Source organism: Chanodichthys erythropterus, chromosome 20 (assembly GCF_024489055.1).
Source record: "Chanodichthys erythropterus isolate Z2021 chromosome 20, ASM2448905v1, whole genome shotgun sequence".
Lineage (NCBI taxonomy): Eukaryota > Metazoa > Chordata > Actinopteri > Cypriniformes > Xenocyprididae > Chanodichthys > Chanodichthys erythropterus.
The window spans coordinates 31,913,136-31,935,288 of NC_090240.1; the positions used below are offsets into that span (position 1 = coordinate 31,913,136).

Sequence of the window (22,153 nt, forward strand, 5' to 3'; positions counted from 1 at the left end):
AACTTTTACAGTGTTACATGTTTATCATCCTCACTTCGTAATTGTGCCTGATTTTCAGAGAGCAATGCAACACCGCATCAGTCAGGAAGAGGTCTCTTACGATGTCATGCTGATCTGGAGTCAGAATATTTTGTTCTGTCCAGCAGAGCGGTCTCCTGTCAGCCATGGGGCAGCTGGCCAACCAAAGGCAGAGAAGAAAGACAGACACAAGGTTCTTTTGTATTTCTGCCAAGAATAACAGCACATTCTGTATGGATATTGTACAACAAAAGATCCCACATGACTTTATTGTAATGGATGTGGATTAATTGCCCTCTTGTGGTTTGGAGTCATAAATCCTCATAGATCACTGCAAAATTATCTTGATTATATGGTGTGCATGGTATAATATAGATTATAATATAACATACGCATCCTATCTATCTATCTATCTATCTATCTATCTATCTATCTATCTATCTATCTATCTATCTATCTATCTATCTATCTATCTATCTATCTATCTATCTATCTATCTATCGTTCTATCTATTGTTCTATCGTTCTATCATTCTATTGTTCTATCGTTCTATCATTCTATTGTTCTATTGTTCTGTCATTCTATTTTTTTTTTCATATACAGAGGCACAGAAATACATTGTTATGCACAAACTGTTTCCACTAATGTATGTCCACCAAAAAGTTCAAAACCATCTCTATTATTTTTTCATTTAAAACCTAACAAACGTATTATTGTGAAACATTTTTCTTTATGTGCTTGGGCTATATATACACAGTATATCTTCAAAAAAAAATGTATCTAATGCTAAAATCATTTTATTTTTGATTTGAGCATCCAAATGCTAAACTACACCTGACAGTTCAGTTCTATGCACGCGTTGTACTTCGTAAATTTTGTCTCAAACTAGACAAGGGAAAAACTGATAAGGCTGGCCTAATTTCAGACACATCTCACTGTTACATGACATGTTTTGTCTATTTGACAAAAAAGCCAGATTCCCCTGAGAGTTGCGATCATGAGACTACTGTTAGTCCGTGCTAAATCCTACAATGTGAAAATCTGCACAACAAAAACTTCAGATTTCCTTTGAAATGCTCCTTGTACGAGACTATGGCTGAATGTGTTACGCGATAGGTTTTCAAAGTCCACTGTGACGTGTTCAAGTTATGGCTTTCACAATAGAGATATCTTTTTATGTAATCCTTAAGGCTGGAGCCTCATATCCATCACTGGATGAAGGACACTCCCTTAAGCTGAAGGACATCTCCCTAGTTGTGTAATTTGAGAGTTGTCAAAAGCAGGGCGTGCAGTATTTATGGTGTGCTGATATGGCCTCAGATGACCTATCAGGTGTGGTTTAATATGTCCAGATTTCAGCCACTCCTTCTTGGAATCACGTTCATGCCTGCCTGGAAGAATAGCCTAAATACAGCCATTCATGTGGTAAACATCAACACAAGAGAACAGATGATAGGGAACAGACTGAACACTAAAGGTAGACTACAGGCAGACTATTAAAACTAGACTATAGAAGAAAAAAATCACAGATGAGATCTCTTGAATATCTCTATTGCGTCTCCTAGGTAGCAGTGAGATTAAACTAAGACTTTTGCATGAATCTTCTGCTTTTTTTTTTTTCTTAGAAAAAGGCCACAGAAAGAGTGTCTCAAACCGTGCTGAGATTTGATATCAAAAGTCAGAGATTTCAGTATGAATTTATTTATTAAAAAAAAAAAAACTTAATGAGAAATGTTTTATTAATTTTACATCAAATTCTTTTGAGACTAAATCATGAGGTATGATATCCACACCTTTAAAAAACACTCACACACACACATTTAAACCAGATGTGATTTAGCTAGTTTGAGATGGTCTCCAAGGCTGACCAGATGAAAGTGCCTAAAACCCCTCTATCACTGAAGACAAGCAAGCCGGGTTCAGCAGGGCATTCAGTCTTGCCTACAACCTTGACTTGTACATTCAGTGATTCATTTCGTGTACCACGGATGAAAGAAATAAAGGCAAATTCATACAGGTTCGTCAAAAAATGAGGGTGAGTAAATGATAACTTCATTTTTGTGTGAACTATTCCTTTACCTTGCATCCGACTTGTAGGCACTCACAAAATGCTTAGTCTTAAAATATGTAACTGGTTTGATTATAGTCCAAATGAAAGTCTGTTTGCATTGATTTTAATGTTGAATAGGTAGTTCTCTCAAGTATCATTCCATAAAAAAAAAGTTTGTAATTTGTTTCGTTTGTTGGAAAATATTCTTTCAGCTTTCTATTTTTAGTTTTCACTGACTTTGCAGAGAAGCAGCATTATGGCACATTTAAGGAACAGTTTGCACAAACTATTGTTTAAAAAAAAGGTCTACCGGTCGTTGAGGAACAGATGTGCTGTTTCAGAAGAGCAGTGTACTCTTCTGAATAACAAAGTTCACTAACTTTTCAAATATTCATGTACAAGTTGGCATGTTTCGAGGCTGTTTCAAGTTCGATTAGGGGAGTGCTGGGGTAACACTGCAGTCTAATACTTGAGGCACCTTCCATAAAAGCCAAATATAGTTCCATCGATCCACTGGCGAAACCTTGAGACGGAAGTGTAGACGCCAGGGTACTGGGCATCAGCACAGCCATTTCCCCAGGAGACGATGCCGTAGACGCGGCCCTCGCACACCAGCGGTCCTCCAGAATCCCCCTGCAGAAAAGACAATAATGTTAATGTGATTTTGGACAGGATGGTGAGATGGTGTGCAAGAGTGAAGGAGGTCAAACTAGAACTAGAAGGTGAAACTCACAGTGATGTGAGACATATTGCCTTTGCTATAAATTTAATTACATTTCTTTTTATTTCAGTGTTATTGGTGAACTTGACACATTTTAATGCCAGCAAAGCTGCTGCTTTTTAGCAAGAAATGGAATGGGAATTGATTTTTATCCATCAAAAATTGATTTGGATTAGAGAGTACATTATTTATTTATTTATTTACACCACCATTTAAAAGTTTGGGGTCAGTAAGATTTTATTTATTTGAAAAAATTGTGTCTTTATTCAGCAAGGATGCATTAAATTGATTAAAAATGACATTAAAGCAAATCAGCATATTAGAATGATTTCTGAAGTGTCATGTGACACTGAAGTAATGATGCTGAAAATTTAGCTTTTGCCATGATTATTATTGTACATTGTAATCACAATTTCTTTTATCAAATTATTGCAGCCTTGGTGAGCATTAGTGACTTTTTACAACATTTAAAAATCTTAAAGATTTTCTTTTACTTATTTGTTTCTTACTTATTTTTTGACAAGTCCTTAATTTCTACCAGATTCTGAATAATATTTATCACATACACTCATCAGATAAAATGTCAAGCTTCGATTTATTCATTATTTTACGGAAGAGGATTAGGGCCAAGCAATAATAAAAAAATAAAACCATCTCGAGATTAAAGTTGTTAAATTTCGAGAAAAAGGTTGAGATAAAATGTTGAGAATAAACTTGTTAAATTACGAGAAAAAACTTGTAAAATTTTTCGAGAAAAAAGTCGATATAAAATGTTGAGATAAAACTCGTTAAATTACGAGAAAAAACTCGTTACATTTCAAGAAAAAAGTCAAGATAAAATGTTGAGAATAAAGTCATTAAATTACGAGAACAAATTCGTTAAATTACAAATTAACGACTTTTTCTCGTAATTTAATGACGTTATTCTCATAATTTAATGAGTTTATTCTCAACATTTTATTTCGACTTTTTTCTTGAAATTTAATGACATTTTTCTCATAATTTAACGAATTTGTTCTCATAATTTAACAACTTTTTCTCGTAATTTAATGACTTTTTCTCATAATTTAATGAGGTTATTCTCAACATTTTATCTCGACTTTTTTCTCGAAATTTAACAAATTTGTTCTCATAATTTAATGAGTTAATTCACAACATTTTATCTCGATTTTTTTCTTGAAATTTAACGAGTTTTTTCTCTTTTATTCTCAACATTTTATTTCGACTTTATTCTCGAAATTTAACAACTTTAATCTCGAGATGGTTTTATTTTTTTATTATTGCTTGGCCCTAATCCTCTTCTGTATTATTTTGTTTAATTAACACCTCATTAGCTTATTAGAAAGTTTCTATCTGATTAAATGAGCTCCATTTAACTTTTAAATTATTTATTTAACTGAATAGTTAGGCAACGCATTTTTAATTAGACCCAGTCAGTTAGTGCAGTCAGAAGTGCAACCAATTAAATTTATACAGTAAACAGTTTTATAATTGGCAATGCAATATCCAAATAATGAATGAAAATAAGATGACAACAAAGTCAAAGTCCAGTCTTAAAATTGTGCTAACAGTAACCTACTGGTTTATTCCAAATACTTTTTTAATTTATTACCACATTTCCAATTAAGCATTTATAGAGATAGTCCATAGTAATCCATAGCATTTTTTCCATAGTATGGAAGTCAATGGGACCCATCAAATGTTTGGTTACACATATTCTTCAAAATATCTTCTTTTGTGTTCAGCGGAAGAAAGAAACTCATACAGGTGAGTAAATGACGACAGAATTTTCATTTTTGGGTGAACTATCCATTTAATGTCAAAGTTCAGTCCATGATAATTGCCATTCACATTAAGTGCATGTGAAGCAGTAATCGATTGTCTCACCTTACATGCATCTTTTCCTCCTGCGCTGTATCCTGCACAGATCATATTCTCTGTGATGTTTCCATTAAAAGAGTCTGTGCCGTTACACACTGCGGTGGACACTATGGGCAGCTTCACCGTCTGCATCGTTGCAGGGATTCCTCCCGTTGGAGTGGTGAAGCCCCATCCGGACACCCTGCACACGCGACCCACGGCCACCATGGCGTCCTGCCGAGGCAGCGGCGCAAGAGACACGTAGCTGTTCAGATAGACCGGAGACTGCAGCTACACAGGTGAGAAAAAGAAATAATTAATAGGACCCATAAAGCATACGTTAAGTGTTCTGTCTGAATACTCGATTCTAATTGGCTGGAAGGTGTGCAATTAAAACCATTTAATGCACAGTTAGTTCCAAGTCAGTTTAATCACAGTTCTGTTGTTTTCACTGAAGCACATACAAACACATCACTCATACACACAGAGATGGGAATCACGCTGCATAATCGCGCTTATATTTCTCAGCAATGAGGCGGTAACATCGCTGGTTTTGAAGTAATTAAACTCACAGCTTCGTATAGAGAGACAGACGCAGGTAATTTACACTAGAGATCTGCATTCCCGTGGGAACTGCGGGACCTGATCCGATTTCTTGTGGCTTGGCATTAAATTTCCCAATGAAAGAAGGTAGCGGTCGGTAACTCTGGTAACTCTTTGGACAGGAGTGGGCAATAGCCCAGCCACTCCCAACACCTTTTGACAACAGCGTATCCATGCTTGAACTTGAAGTGAACAAAACTTTCTGCAGTGGTGGTGTTCACACAGTTCCCAGTTCCCTGCCCTGAGCAACCTGGCACAATATGTTCTTTGCATCCCAGCCAAGAGTGTACCTTCAGAGAGAACATTCAGCCTTTGTGGTTGAATTTTGGTGGAGAGATGTAGGCTACCGAAACCGTCATCAGTCAGTGACATTCTGTTCCTGCATGGATGTTTAATGTCATTTAGCGGTATAAGCCTACAGTTTCATTTTTTATACAAAAATTCATACTATATACGTACTACTATATTCATATTTGGCTCAGTGAGGCCTGCATTGTCAGCAAGATAATTAACACTTTCAGATGCTCAGAAAGCTACTAAAGACATATTTAAAACAGTTCATGTGACTACAGCTGTTCAACCTTAATGTTATGAAGCGACGAGAATACTTTTTTTGCACCAAAAAAACAAAATAACGACTTTATTCAACAATATCTAATGATGGCTGATTTCAAACACTGCTTCATGAAGCTTCGAAGCTTTATGAATCTTTTGTTTCGAATCAGTGGTTCAGAGCCTGAAAGTCATGTGATTTCAATAAACGAGGCTTCGTTATGTCATAAGTGTTTCGAAATTTCAATGGTTCACCACTGGGGGGTGTGACTGGCAGTTTGATACACGCTCCGAACCACTGAATCGAAACAAAAGATTCGTAAAGCTTCATGAAGCAGTGTTTTGAAATCGTGCATCACTAGATATTGTTGAATAAAGTCGTTATTTAGTTTTTTGGCGCACAAAAAGTATTCTCGTCGCTTCATAACATTAAGGTTGAACCACTGTAGTCACATGAACTGTTTTAAATGTGTCTTTAGTAGCTTTCTGGACATCTGAAAGAGTTAATCATCTTGCTGGCAATGCAGGCCTCACTGATTTCATCAAAAATATCTTAGTTTGTGTTCCGAAGATGAACGAAGGTCCTACGGGTGTGAAATGACATGAGGGTGAGTAATTAATGACAGAGTTTTTGGGTGAACTAACCCTTTAATTGAGCCTATTTCGAGAATTTTTACTGTGTTGATAGTATTATGATAGACAAAAATAATAAAAAAAATAATTCTTTGCCTCCACGTCGTGCATTAAAACAGTTTAATGCACAGCTAGCCGTGGATTATCCATACTTAATAAATACAACTTTTGATTTCAAAAATGTATGTAGATATAAACTTTAACTCAGATTAATAAATGCTGTAGAAGAGTTGTTCATTGCTAGTTCATGTTAACTAATGAAGTTAACTAATGTTAAGAAATGTTTTGCTCGTATACTAAAACTGAAACATTTAATCTATTCTGTTAATATACTAAAAAATTATATAGTATAATGTGTTTAATATAAAAGTATACCATTTTAATTACTTTAGATATGTAAAAATTTATGCAGTATTGTTGAATTACTGATTACTAAGAGATACATCACTTCATGTAATCGAACTCGTGCTGGATTGTCGTGTTCATTTTGTATGCATGAAAAGAATCAATGATTCACAGTGAGTCAGTCAGTGTAACACAGGAGCATTGATTCCACTGCCTCACCTTAATGAGCATGATGTCTGCGTTATTGGTGGCTTTGTTGTACTGTGGGTGAGGTATTAAAACATGAGGTCTGCGAAACTGCTCCGTCCCCTCATATAATCCCACAGAATAATCTCCGGCCACGATCCTCATGTTTGCCTCCCTTGAGACACAAACAAACACTGATTTTTAACAACTGAATGACTATTAAAGTTCAAAAACACAAAATTAAATGTAAAATACACTGTCAAAACCTGTTCATCGTAAATTACCTTTATCATATACGTTTACAAAAAATGACGATGCATTATATGTACTTTTACTATGAAAAGTGCATATTTCGAATAACCATATAATTTACTGTTGAAACCAGTAAAAAGACATTCTCAGAAGTCCCTGCATGACACAAATATTTTATTATTATTTATGTATTTTTTTCAGTACATTACACTCTTAAAAATAAAGATTCCAAACGTTTTGTTTGTTTGTTTACAGTGATGCCATAGAAGAACCATTTTTGGTTCCACAAGCAACCTTTTAGTGAACAGTTCTTAAAAGAACCCTTTTTTCTTAGTGTAAAGAACATTTTAATAATCTAAAGAACCTTTTCCCACTATAAAGTCCCTTTAATCCAATGAAAGGTTCCGTGGATGTTAAAGGCTCTTTATGGAACCATTGATGCCAATAAAGAATCTTTATTTTTACCACCTGCATTATTCAGATTATGGAAGTTCAAGTAGCTTGGTATATTAACATTATATCACTTATACAGTTATGAGTTATAAAATGCAAGCGCCAACATAACATCCCGTAAAAGTGAATGTTAATTGTTAAATTTACTAGATAACCTATATTTAAATCATATTTAATATGTTATATTTTTTTAAAATCTATAATGAAAAGAAATAATGGCAGTAACCCAATTTACAGGAAACGTTCTCAGGACTTTAGCTAACGTTCTGGCAAGGTTCAGAGTAACGAACAAACTTTATTCCAGTAATGTTAATAGAATGTTTGTTCAAAGTTATCTGGTCATTAATAATGTTCTAAAAATATTAGATTTTTTTTTTTTTTTGTATTTGTGAGCCTGGACAACAAATCCAGTTATAAGTTGCAAGGGTATATTTGTAGCAATAGCCAACAATACATTGTACTGCTCAAAATTATAAACTTTTCTTTTATGCCAAAAATCATTAGGATATTAAGTAAAGATCTTGAAGATATTTTGTCATTTTCCTACTGTAAATATATCAAAAATGTATTTTTGTGAGTGGATATGCATTGCTAAGGACTTTATTTGGACAACTTTAAAGGTGATTTTCTCAGTATTTTGATTTTTTTTTTTTTTTCTCCAGATTTTCAAATAGTTGTATCTCGGCCAAATATTGTCCTATCATAACAAACCATAAATCAATGGAAAGATTATTTATTCAGCTAATGTCTGAGTTATTGGTGGCTCTGTTGTACTGTGGGTGAGGTATTAAAACAAACTCAATTTCAAAACATGGACCCTTATGACCTCCAGGGTCACATTTATGCATCATTCATGGAAGGCTTTTTTCTATTATGTTTTATTTGGATGTTCATCTAGCATTTTTTAAATGTTTCTACTTGTTTCAGAATGTTCATAGAACATTCAAATGTAACATTCCCATAATGTTTGAAGAATGATAAAATGGAATGTTTCCTAAACGAAAAAACATTTTTAAAACATTCAAAAACTGGACGTTCAGAGAACATTCAGCAATAACATTTTCATAACTTAATTGGAATGTTTACAAAACATTCTTAAAGGGTTAGTTTACCCAAAAATGAAAACAATGTCATTTATTACTCACCCTCATGTCGTTCCACACCTGTAAGACCTTCATTAATCTTCAGAACACAAATTAAGATATTTTAGTTGAAATCCGATGGCTCTGTGAGGCCTCCATAGGGAGAAATGACACTTCCTCTCTCAAGATCCATAAAGGTACTAAAAACATATTTAAATCAGTTCATGTGAGTACAGTGGTTCAATATTAATATTGTAAAGCGACAAGAATATTTTTGGTGCAGCATAAAAAAACAAAATAACAACTTATTTAGTGATGGCCGATTTCAAAACACTGCTTACATCGGAGCACAAATGAATCAGTGTATCGAATCATGATTCGGATCGTGTGTCAAACTGCCAACGGCTGAAATCACATGACTTTGGCGCTCCGAACAGCAGATTCGACACTGATTCATTTGTGCACCGATGCAAGCAGTGTTTTGAAATCGGCCATCACTAAATAAGTCGTTATTTATTTTTTTTGGCACACCAAAAATGTTCTCGTCACTTTATAATATTAAGGTCAAGGTCAAGGTCTCTTTATTTCGTACCCGCAGGTAAAATTGTTTTGCAGAATAGAATTTCATTGTTCAGCAAAAAAAAAAAAAAAAAAAAAAAAAAAAAAAATTTGATTAAAAAAATATGAAGAGTTCATTTGCAAAAACCGATAAACGCCATTTAAAAAAAAAAAATGAACTAAGTGCTGTGCATTATTCTCCAAATATAGCACGTTCTGTACCCTAAATCCATTTTGTCAGAAGAGCCGGTTTTGCCCACTTTCAGGCATCGCAAGTTCACGTTTTACAGCAGAAGCCGACAAGCGCCCTTGTTGTTTGTGTACAGACAGAAACCGATAAGTCCGTTTTAGCGAATCAGCGCGAAGTATTCAGGTCAGGTGACAAACAAGGCTTCTAGTCACTTCAAAAAGACACGCTAGCTGAGGGAAGTTTTATCAAAGCTCACTAAAAGTGATCGAGGATTTATGATTTCGACTCCTGTAAGTCCTTGTACACCATACACGACTTACATGCTGAAAAATTTGTTGTCCTTTTGCTTGTATGTGTGTGTGCGCGCGCGTGCACGTGCGTGTGTGGATGAGTGCGTGTGTGCCGATCTGTGTGTGTGTGTGTGTGTGTGTTTGAGAGAGAGAGAGCGAGAGAGAGAGCGTGCGTGTGTGTGTGTGTGTGTGTATGTGTGTGCCGATCTGTTTGTGTGTGTGTGCGTGCGTGCGTGCGCGCGTATGGAATTTACGCCAATGTCCCCACAAGGAACCAAAACCTAAACTGGGTGGGTGTGTGCGTGCGTTTGTGTGCACATGTGTGTTTGAGAGTGTTTTAAATGCAATTGCTTGGGTTTTGTTTAACTATGAAACATGAAATGTGGAGTTATCTGCTTTTGCCCCAAAAAACGACTGTTGGAGTTATCTGCTTTTGATAAAAAACAAACTTTGAATATATATATAAAACATACTTTCAATGAATTTTAATTTTTTAATTTACCTGTATTTTTTTAGAGTTATCATTACTTATTGATTGTTATTACTTGGAATGCACAATAAAAAAAACATGATTTGTGAGAATTCATAAAAATGGAGTTATCTGTTTTTGCAAATAAACTCTTCATATATATTGATATTGAACCACTGTACTCACATGAACTGATTTAAATATGTTTTTAGTACCTTTATGGATCTTGAGAGAGGAAATGTCATTGCTCCCTATGGAGGCCTCACTGAGCCATCGGATTTCAACTAAAATATCTTAATTTGTGTTCCGAAGATTAACAAAGGTTTTACAGGTGTGGAACGGCATGAGGGTGAATAATAAATGACAGAATTTTCATTTTTGGGTGAACTAACCCTTTAAAACATATTTTTGTGCCAAACTGTTGCTATGGTTACCACCCCAGGTGAACGCAACATCTATTCGCTGTGCCTCCTAACCGGCACCAAATGGAAATACCCACTGACGAAACTCATATCTCATACTGAAATGCTTGTATGTAAAAATGCCCAATCACAGCGCATCAGTTCTGTATCCAGTGATGCTCATCTTACCCTATATTGCAGTGTGCTGCGGTCAGCACCCAGTATTTGTTAATTAAGGTCCCGCCACACAAGTGCTGGCCCGTAGCGCTCTGAATGGACACGATGTACTTGATAGAGTACGGCGTCGGGGCATATCCACCCACGATACGGGTCACCGCCAGATCCAGACCTGTGAAACCATCTAAGAGACACGTGATTATGTTGACAGCATCTTTAATCTCAGTGATATTAGTCTAGATTTTCCTTTCACACAGCGGAGACATGTGTGCACGTGGATCTACACTTTTGTCTCGAAAAGGAAAGTGTGTAACTTAAGGTTGCTAAATCTGCCATACAGTAAGTCAATACTTAACAATACATAGTAAACAATATGGGTTTTTCCCTATCTAAATCTGTCAACAGAAGACTATCATTTCCTGACATGTGCGTCATGAATAGACACTGCGTTTGATTTGAATGAAGCCGTTAGCAGGTGACTGGAGAGTCATCTCTGGTATATAGAAATGTTGCCCTTGGGCATTTTGATCACAGTGTAACAATTAGGCAGTTGTACGTGCTGCGGTTCAAGTAATCCTATACAATATTTGCAGCCGTGTGAAACACATACCGATCAAACCTATTATGTAACCTTGATTGAATGACCTTGGACCTCACGAGGATTGGCAGCAGCGTGACCTTTATCTGATTGCTTTATGAAGCTCTCAACGTGAGGAAATCCTAAACGTTAAAGCGCACAATGCACATGGAGAGGTTATGTATGTCCATTGTATGCCGTTTTATGTCGTGAAGTACCGAAAAACAGTAAACAATGCTGAAGTTCAATGTTTAGGGATTTAAATTACAGCGTTCGGGGAATTAAATGTCTTTGGTATGTTTTTATAATTCAGCACGTGTTTTTACGTTAGATTCGATTATCAGATGGATTAATTCATCTTTCACGTGCATTCTAAACTTTAGAATTGCATTTTAGGGCTTTTTTATGTTGGAACTGAAAAACAATTTGCTTTGGATTTCCTTCGGTGAAGATGCAGGCTGTCAGGATGAAGGGCCCATCTATCAATGAAACTAAACTTAACTTTGTCCTCATATTTCATTTTTGTAATAAATCAAAGCGCTGAGAAAACCTCAGCTAGACAAGTAAGAAAAAAAGCTACACAGTATTAAAAGCCGTCACTGGAAAGACCCATAAATATCTCGCTTTTTTTATTTTGTAGCTCAGGAGATTTCACTTATATTTCTACTCTAAGTATTAGCATCTGTAACATTGTAAAAAATACAATAAAGCTCAGAAAATGTTTGTCTTGGATGAATTTGAGAAGCAAGTCTTGAAGAAACTCATTTTGAGATCTTATTGCAGTCTCTGAAAGTCATAAGAATAAGGAGGCTTAAGATTTAATCTGTTCTCCATGTGATCTTTTGTTATAAAAAGAACGATTGAGATATTAAAGAGATCTCATTGTGTTTTCCCCTACCTGTAAATTATTTTATTTTTAAGTTTTCTAATTGACAACTTGAGTCTAAATTTTTGCATTCATATTTTTTTTAATTTTAAATCATAAAACTTCTTTAAATAATAAAAAGACAGACACAGTAAATTTTCCATTGGCATTTTAAAATTTTCTTATATTATTCACATCACCAAAGCATTTTGAAGTAAAAACGTGACTCTCAGATTTGCTCGAGTTACAGTATACAACTGCTCCACAATGCACAGCACTCAAGCCGCTATATCATGTTAATGCACTGAAAGGATTTTGTAGGATTGAAGTCTAAATCTTTTACTTACCCAACCGCATGGAGCTCACCGCGAGGAGCTCCAGGAGGACACACAGCAGAAGAAGCGGCAGGTTCATACTGATGGAGACGCAGCCACAGAGACAGACACATGCACAGGTGCAGACCAGACTGAGAGGAGCTTTGCTTCAGGTACTCTGATTCCACACCTGGGGAAGGATTACCTCTGCATTCTCGGGTTTCCTAGTTCCTATTTCCGTCTCCATGGCCACAATGTCGTCTGAGAATGGGAACAATATATAATTGAAGCATGCTTAAACAAACTTGTGAACTTTTGTTTTGGGTCTGATTTAGGATTGCTTACGTCACATGCTATTTGCGTCACATCGCAGATTAAATTCTACAGTTGAAAAAACTCTAGGATTTACTGTATCTTTCAATTGTTCTTTCTTGAAAACGCCTTTTTGATTTATATTACAAATGTAGGCCCCAGAAATGATCTACTTGAGTAACATTTTGAGTGTTCTTAAATTCTGAAACATTCTTACAATTGCTTTTAACTGGTTATTTATTTATAGAAATTAATAGCAATATCTTTCTATTCTTTTCTCTTGTGGTAGATGAGGTTTTGTTGAAATTGCAAGAATGATTTCTGATAGGCTGAAAATTGTCAAAATGAAGTCAAAAATCAAGTGTTATCTTGTACCAAATGATAATTTTATCATTTTTCGAAACTAAATTCTGAGCCATTTTTGCCATTACTTTTAACTGGTTATTTTTTATTTTATTTTATTGTTTTACTTTATTTTATTTTATTTTATTTTATTTTAAATTGCCTTCTATTCTTTTCTATTCAAGTTGTAGATGAGGTTTTGTTGAGATTGCGAGAATCATTTCTGAAAGGCTGAAAATTGTCATAATTAAACATAGTTTATTTCATTTTTGGTAAATGAATTCAATTTAATTACTCGTTTTATTTTAAAATGGCCTGAAAATCATTAAAGAAAGAAAAATGTACAGCATTGCACACTGACTAAAACAAATTAAAATATTTTCTATGAAAAAACAACAACAACAAAAAAACACATACGGAAGTAGTTCTAATATAAACAAAGTTTCAATACTGATGTATCAAATGAACCAAATCAGACAGTATTGAGACACTCCTGAGACAGCCTGATTTTATCTTCATGTTCGGTAAAGATCCTATAATGTCAAACTTTTCCCAAGAGAGAGTCTTAAAGCGGGTCTGTAAGCGGTCAACCGTTGTTCTGATAAAACTCCCACAGTCTGAGTGGGTGTGAGTTGGAGGATTAAGGATTGAAGACAATAAGATGGTGAGAAATGGGATGTGTTTGCAGGGAATCATTTCTGATTGGCTGAAATTTGTCAAAATGCCAAAAAATCATTTGTGATCTCATAACAAAAGATAATTTGATCATTTTTCGGAACTCAATTCTGAACCATTTTTGCAATTACGTTTAACTGTTTTATTTTATGTTATTGTATTTTATTATTTAATTTTAAATCTCTATTTAAGTTGTAGATGAGGTTTTGTTAAAATTGCGAGATTCATAGGCTAAAGATTCTCAAAACTGAAATCAAATGGTCTTTTGAACATTTTTCCAGAACTAAATGTCCAGTTTTGCTTTTAACTGGTTGTTTTAGTTTAGTTTATTTTAGTTTATAAATTGATAGCAGTCATGGGATTATGTTTAAGGCAAGTAAAACATTTTATATATATATATATATATATTAATTCTAAAAAATGCTGGATTAAAAACAACCCAGCGATTGGGTTTTTGGGGATTTTTAAACAATAGTTGAGTAAAATAAAACTTTCCAGCAGGTTGGGCAAACATTTAACCCTACCGCTGGGTTTAAACAACCCAATTTTCAACCCAACTTGGGTTGTTTTTAACCCAGCATTTTTTAGAGTGTATATATAAAATATATAAATATTATATATATATATATATATATATATATATATATATATATATATATATATATATATATATATATATATATATATATATATATATATAGATATAGATATATATATATACATATATTTAGTTTTATATTCTTTTAATTTTTTTTCACACAATAAACATAAATAAATAAATAAATCAGTTTATTCAGGCAAATTAAAGTATTTACAGGCCAAGTATGAATTTGAACTATTTGACCAGCAGAAAAACTGCTAATAAGCGCTGTCTGCTGGGAATTGTGGGATTGGCCCAGATCTGGAGCACGGATCATTAAAAATGAAGGTGCGGTGCTGAAATAGCCCTTGTCTTGTTCTCGGGGTGATCTCTTTGGCCAGTGTTGCTAATGATCTCTTCTGAATCTGACACAGCACAGTCTACGTCTCTTTATTGTCGCTCTCTCTCTTTTCTCATGGCTGGTTCCCCCCGGGTGCTGACTGCTGCCATTTTTACGCTTGATCTCTTGTTCTCTTGGTGCTACCACAACAGAGTGATTAGCCCCCTTCCTCACCCTCCTCATCATCGTGACATGATGCCTCTGGCTTCTGTGTTGGATTCACTGCTCAGAACCCTTCAGGATCCGGTCATGGTTTAATAGAGAGTTTGTGGGCCGTTCTGTTGTCGGAAGACTATTAATCATTGGTTTAATGAATTGTCATTCATTAATATCTGACCTCTTAAATGGGATCATCCACCAATACACTTGTCATGGTAATTAGGGTGATGTCACAGCACTGCTGTATGTGGCTCTGCTGAGATTGCCACATGGTGGGAGTGTTGGCAAGTATACAACATTTTTATTTTATAGATTCCAGTTGTGTAACCATAAAAAAAAAAAGATTTAAAGTATTTTATAGCAGTTTGGGAGGGGTTGAATTATGTGGAATAACTTTAGATGACAAACAACTAAAGCTGATGACCTGTTTTAATTATTTTATTATTTTGTTTGATTTTACTTGCAAAATTATTCCAAACCATAAAGTTAAATATAATTATTTGGAATAACTTGACATTTCCTTGAATTATCAAACTACAGCTGATGACCTGTTTTGTTTTGTTTTATTATTTTATTTTATTTTCACAATGATCCCAGACCATTTTAAAATACCACATTTAGCATTTTTAATATGAGGATAATTTATTTGACTTAGTTTAATTAAAATTAATTACTCATTTTTGCTCTCTATTTTAAAATGGCCTGAAAATCATTAGGATTGTATTTAATTATGATATATAATTATAATATAATATATGGAATATTAAACCTTTAAAAAGAAGTAATTCTAATATACACAAAGTTTCAATACCGCTGTATTGGCCAGATGCAACAAAACGATTCAATATTTTATTTTACAGATTCCATAGCTGTGTTAACTATATAATAAAAGTTTATAGTCTTTTATAGCTGTTTAGGAGGGAATGTTTATTTTTTTTATTATTATTATTTTATTTGCAAAATGATTCCAAACCAAAAATTCTACATAATTATGTAAAATAACTTTAGTTTATATTCCCTGTAAGTATCAAACTACAGCTGAAAATCTATTTTATTTTATTTTCAAAATGATTCAAGACCATTTTAAAATCCCACATTTAGCAGTTTTAACATTAGCATAATCTAATTAATTTTAAATAAACAGATTATATTTAATTACTCGTTTTTGTGCATTATTTTAAAATGGCCTGAAAATCATTAAACTTATATTAAATTATCATATATCCTTTTGCATTAAAGAAGGAAAAATGTATAGCATTGCACACTGACTAAAATTACAATATTTTCTGTACAAACAAACAAAATAAAACACTACATATGGAAGTAGTAACAAAGTTTCAATACTGATGTATCAAATTAACCACTCCTGAGACTGATTTTATCTTCATGTTCGGTAAAGCTCCTATAATGTTAAACTTTTCCCGAGAGAGTCTTAAAGCGGGTCTGTAAGCGGCCAACCGTTGTTCTGATAAAACTCCCACAGTCTGAGTGGGTGTGAGCTGGAGGATTAAGGATTGAAGACAATAAGATGGTTTGAAATTGGATGTGTTTTGGAGAGAAAAGCATGTTGTCAGTTAAAACAAACAAACAAGTTAAATATTATTTGACTCTCCATATGCCATTGTTCTACACACAATGCAGTATGCACAATTATAAGTAATTAATCTAATATTAGGAGGTTGTGTTTCCATCCACAAGTCTGATCCACTTTAGAAATTTCAGAATGTAGCATTCAGTAAGTCATGATTTTTTTAATGCTCATTTAAAATCACATATAAATGTAAATAATCATCTTCTCAGTACCATTACCTGATAAAATCATAATTTCTTCCATAACCACATTGCTTATTAATATATAAACATTTAATTGAACAACTGCTGCTCTTATAGCACATTTTATTTAGTTTTGATCTGCTAAACTGCCGACAAATCGCTTATTATCAAGATTCTCGATGTGATGTGACGTGAATGAAACGTCACATTATACATTCTTTGATGTGTTTTGATTTCAGTTTCAAGGACTTTTAGTATGCTTATCATTGTTTCGTGTATCCTTTGTTTCATTTTCCTGCTCTTTGTTTGTTACTATGGTTATTGATTAAGTATTCCCACCTGTCCGCGTTCGGTTCATTATCCTTGTGTATTTAAGTCCCTCAGTTTGTTCTGTTCCATGTCCAGTATTATTGTTTGTGCCCCTGCATGTTGGTTTGTTGATTTGCTATAGTATTGGATTACCCGAGTTTAAATACCCAGCCCTGTGTCTCATCTTCTTCATCATTACCATAAAAGGGATGGTTCACCCAAAAATAAAAATTATGTAATCATTTTCTCACCATTTTCTCAGTTGTTCCAAACCTGTATGAATTTCTTTCTTCTGCTGAACACAAAAGAAGATATTTTGAAGAATGTGGGTAACCAAACAGTTTCTGGTCCTCATTGATTTCCATAGTATTTTTATTTATTTATTTATTTTCCATACTATGGAAGTCAATGGGGTCCAGAAACCGTTTGGTTACAGACATTCTACAAAATATCTTCTTTTGTGTTCAGCAGAAAAAACTTGAGGGTGAGTAAATGATGACAGAATTTAAATTTTTGGGTGAACTATCCCTTTAAAATGTGACGGGTCTTTAGCTCCAAATCATTTGTAATGTGGAACAATTTCAGGCTCCGATTCTGAAAATCTCTTCTTGTTCTGGGTAATTTATTTATAATGATTGCATGCAATCAATATGCTAAAAACATTCACATGTAATATCCAAGCAAAATGATGCAAAATAACTAATTCACTTTAAAACATGTCTTTAAAAACATTTCTGTCCATGTAACTCAAGCTGCGATATTTTGAAACGCTTAACTGACAACACCCACAGTAATTGTATTTAATGCTGCCATTGAAATGACTGAACAGGGTGTTGTTCACAACACCAGCAAACAATAAGTGATCGTAAAGAGCGTTGAATCAGATATACATGACACTGAGGGACTTCAGCTTTGTCAGGTACTAGGTCAGTGTCTCTTATACTGTGGGATAAACGTACAATTAGTTGTTTCACAGGCCCACAAAAGCACTGGACATGGATATGGTGTCATTATAAAAGCTCTAAGAGAAGAGAAATCAGCAGTTGGAGGTCATTCAAGGCTTGGAAGGTGAGGAATTATCACTGGTGAGTCTTCGGATATTTTATTTCCTGTTCCTTCTCATAATCTATTTGTAAAAGGCATTAGAAAATCTGTTAATACATTCATCAACTCGTAAAAAAAAAAAAAAAGTGGCATGATCTCGTGATCAGATATTTGTTCTGCACTCCTGAACTGTATCAGGTTGCTATTGTACAGTTTTGAAGGATGCAAGAAGGCATAAAGACTTCATTGAGAGACTCGTTTTCATTTATTACAGGCTTTCACAATATTTACTTGAGTTTCGGATGCTCTTTTCTTGTTAAAGCGCTGGAAGAATGGCTCAGTTATTGTGGGTATTTCTTGTGCTCGCTGTATTGGTCAGAGGTAAGCATTTAAATTCTTCATTAAATAGCAATTATTTGACTCCATATGCCATTGTTCTACACACAATTTAGTATGCACAATTATAAGTAATTAATCTAATATGAGGAGGTTGTGTTTCCATTCACAAGTCTGATCCACATTAGAAATTTCAGAATGTAGCATTCAATATGAAGTCATGATTTTTTTTTAATGGCCATTTAAAATCACGTATACATGTATATAATCATAAACAAGCTAAAACTGAGGTATGTGGGTCACTGGTTTTCTGACTACATAACAGAAATATCAGAATGCATTTTAACATGATCTAATCTATAAATTTTCTTCTAAAATCATGGATATATAGCCTATACAGCAAAATGTGAATAACATTTACTCCACATTGTTCCTTATATTGAGTTCCTCTTGTTCTTTATATTGACTAGATACATTACCACAAAGGATCATTGGGGGTCAAGAGGTCGTGCCTTACTCCATCAAGTACCAGGTGTCTCTTCAGGTTGACCGGAAGCATTACTGCGGAGGAACCGTCATTCAGCCCCAGTGGGTGGTGACTGCTGCCCACTGCTGGAGACCGTACGTACTGCAACACTATATCGCTTCACTGATATAGATTTACTCAAAAGGTTTTAAAACAACATTTTATTTGAATTGAAGTAAGTTATTTAATTAGTTGTTTCATTGTATTTGGATCAACAGGGCAAGCGTGATTCAGGTGGTGCTGAGTGAGCACAATCTCATGGTAGAAGAGGGATTTGAGCAAATACATAATGTCTCCAGAGTCTACAGTCATTTTGCCTACAATCCAAAAACTTTTAACAATGACATCTTGCTCATTAAGGTAGGAAACATGATAAAAAATACTAGAAGCTACTGATACTGAAACATTACAAATACTGACAAGAGGAATCCTGCAACAGAATTTCTTCTTCTTCTTTGACAATTTCTCCAATATCCCAATTAAATGCGGAGTGATCGATTGATACCTGTATTTTTTTAATGGCTTTGTATTATAATCCAATCCAATGAAGTGAGCTCTGGAGCGGGGCTATCTGTTTGTTTGCCCAGTGGCAGATGGGAACATTTTTTAGGGAAGCCTGTTTGGAAAATATCATTGCATGCAAAAATTACACAGCTCATGTGAAAACATCTTATTTATTTTTTCCTAGCTTAGTGCTCCAGCTTCACTTAATGCTAACGTTCAGCCGGCCCCACTGCCATCCCCAGACAGTGATTTAGTTGGACCGTGCACCGTGAGCGGATGGGGAGTGACACGACTGTACAGCTTCTATCTGTCACCGGTTCTGCGCGCAGTAGATGTGGAGATCATCCCCAACTGCCAGTACTACTACTACTTCAGAGTCAACGACAACATGATCTGTGCAGGCTCACGCTTCGGGGGGAAAGACTCCTGCCAGGTAATCAAAGTGCAGATCTCATTTCCAAAACACTCATTTCCACTTCTTCATCACATTACAAACTTTGATATAAAATGATATTATTGATATAAAACTATTGATGCTTATTATGTACTGTATTAATACAATATATATATTGAGAATATATGAGAAAAGATCGAGTGAGCGAGTTTATTAGCATTTTCCTTCAGGTCACTATGTTTATAATAAAAAATCAGTTTAAATGTCTGATGTATTATTTTGTCCTTTTAACAGTTAAGGGGTTTTCCCGTGACTGACAGCACTAGTCAAAGCATTTGTCAGTTGCGTCTTGTTCCGCGTTCACAACAATTCAGTGTTTTCAATGTAAAAGTTTTCGCTACTGACTGACACACTCATGAAGACAGTCTTTGCCGCCATCTAATGGCGTGAAACTGTAACTTCTGTTGCTGTTCACGGTCAGGGACTATTTTTTTCCAGCGGAAGGAAGGCTTTTAGAAAAAGTTTACTTCGTGAAAGTTGCATTGATGCATATTTCTGTCTTAAATATTTGCATTGTGTGGTAGCCGTTTTATAAAAGCAATAATGTACTCGAGGCTAGTGCTGTATCGTGAATAAGTAAAAACGCCCTTCAGCTGTGACTTATTCACTACACAGCACAGCCTCTCGTACCTTATTGCTTACATACAGTTTCCTCCACAAGTATTGGAACAGTAAAGACAAAATTGTTCTGATAGCTGTGGTGTCGTACAGAATGTCACATTTTATTATTGACAGTTTCAACATACACACACACACACACATTTTTATGTTTTATTTTATTTCAGTTAATATTTATTTTATTTTAAGCAACAAAAGTGTATTTATTTATTAATTCGTTTATTTGTGGTTTTTAAACCCTGATTAGATGCAATGAAAATTACACTATTTTATTGACACTATGGTTGTTCAAACCTGTTCTGAGCTCTTCCTGAATTTAGTTTGACCCCTCACACACCTGCTTTGTCACGACAACTGTGGCAGTTTCCTTAATTTATGATCGCACACAATCCCTCCCAAGGGTCCTGCCAATGGCTTTTCTGTGAAAAAGGCATTCTGGGAATAAGGGTGCGGTCAACTGCTGACAATTCAGGGAGATGTTAGATGTACTCTGATATGGCACAGCTATTCAGGGCTTTATGTTCAGACTCTTTATGTTAGTTCAAATCAAGGTGTGATATCTGTATCTGTAACATACTGTAGGTACACAATAGATAATATTTATAGCTTTGCAAGTAACAAAGAAAAAAAACAGTGAAAATTGGGATCCAGAAGTGAGACCACTTTTTTTTCTGTTTAATTGGAAATAAATTTTTTGTGTTGCGTGTGTATGTATATATATATATATTCTGCTTCTGTTCCAGTGTTATGAGGATAATGTCTATATTATAATAATAATAATAGTAATCTGTTTGCACATGCCGCTGTCTTTCACAGGGAGATTCCGGCGGCCCGCTCATTTGTGATGGGAGTTTAGAAGGCATTGTTTCATGGGGAATCGGCTGTGCTCTTCCATACTATCCTGGTGTGTACACAAAAGTCAGGAACTACAACCGCTGGATCGACTGGATCATCACCTCTGAAAGCTAAAACACATGTTCATCAGAATGTGGGAAGAATTAAGAAAAGAATGTAATTTAACAGTAAATCCTACTTCAAGTACTGATCCATTTAAATGAATCAATCCAGAAGTTTATAGAGTAACATGCATATTTTGGACTTTTAAAGTAAAACAATTAAATTAACTTTATGTTGTCTTTTACAGAATGTTATGGCACTTTTTCATTTATATTTCTGTTTTAATGTAACACAACTGACTGAATTTCTCATTTCTCTTTTGATCTAAAAACTTTTGCTTAAATGCTTGAAGTTATGTAGGCAAATATAAGCTGTGACTATATATGAACTTCTTTACAAAACTTGTACCTCTACTTCAGTACAATTTAAAAAGCATCCCATGATGCACCTCAAGAGAAAATGTCCAGGAAGAAATCCAGCTGTCAGTAAGATTAATGGAACTGTCACAGTCATGTTTTTAAATGCATAAAGTTTACAACAAGCTCTAACTTGTGTCTTTATTGCGATCATTTCCACACAAGTGTCTGAACTCTGGACTAAGTAACAGAATCATTTTTACTCATCCGTC

The 22,153-nt window shown here is 34.6% G+C and overlaps 2 protein-coding genes across 2 annotated transcripts; one reads left to right on the forward strand and one right to left on the reverse strand.

Annotated features, from left to right (window-relative positions):
* Window positions 1-2,530: 2,530 nt before the first annotated feature.
* On the reverse strand, window positions 2,531-19,058 carry zmp:0000001088 (trypsin). Its single transcript, XM_067370705.1, has 6 exons — window positions 19,006-19,058; window positions 12,630-12,857; window positions 10,853-11,024; window positions 7,002-7,143; window positions 4,677-4,940; window positions 2,531-2,701 (listed from the first exon to the last, which is right to left on the reverse strand). Exons 2-6 carry the CDS (start codon window positions 12,694-12,696, stop codon window positions 2,531-2,533), a joined length of 816 nt encoding a protein of 271 aa, XP_067226806.1. The 5' UTR covers window positions 12,697-12,857; window positions 19,006-19,058.
* On the forward strand, window positions 18,213-21,597 carry LOC137008920 (trypsin I-P1-like). The gene is made up of 5 exons (XM_067370706.1): window positions 18,213-18,571; window positions 18,997-19,147; window positions 19,271-19,412; window positions 19,741-19,989; window positions 21,445-21,597. Exons 1-5 carry the CDS (start codon window positions 18,523-18,525, stop codon window positions 21,595-21,597), a joined length of 744 nt encoding a protein of 247 aa, XP_067226807.1. The 5' UTR covers window positions 18,213-18,522.
* Window positions 21,598-22,153: the final 556 nt, after the last annotated feature.

Excerpts from the sequence above, each read along its gene's own strand:
- zmp:0000001088 (XM_067370705.1), bottom strand. The coding sequence starts at position 12,696 with ATGAACCTGCCGCTTCTTCTGCTGTGTGTCCTCCTGGAGCTCCTCGCG. Across the intron at positions 7,144-10,852 it reads GCAGCACACTGCAATATAGG|GGAGGCAAACATGAGGATCG; the intron begins GTAAGATGAGCA and ends TTGTGTCTCAAG. Across the intron at positions 4,941-7,001 it reads CAGACATCATGCTCATTAAG|CTGCAGTCTCCGGTCTATCT; the intron begins GTGAGGCAGTGG and ends TCACCTGTGTAG.
- LOC137008920 (XM_067370706.1), top strand. The coding sequence starts at position 18,523 with ATGGCTCAGTTATTGTGGGTATTTCTTGTGCTCGCTGTATTGGTCAGA. Across the intron at positions 18,572-18,996 it reads GCTCGCTGTATTGGTCAGAG|ATACATTACCACAAAGGATC; the intron begins GTAAGCATTTAA and ends TATATTGACTAG. Across the intron at positions 19,148-19,270 it reads GCTGCCCACTGCTGGAGACC|GGCAAGCGTGATTCAGGTGG; the intron begins GTACGTACTGCA and ends TTGGATCAACAG.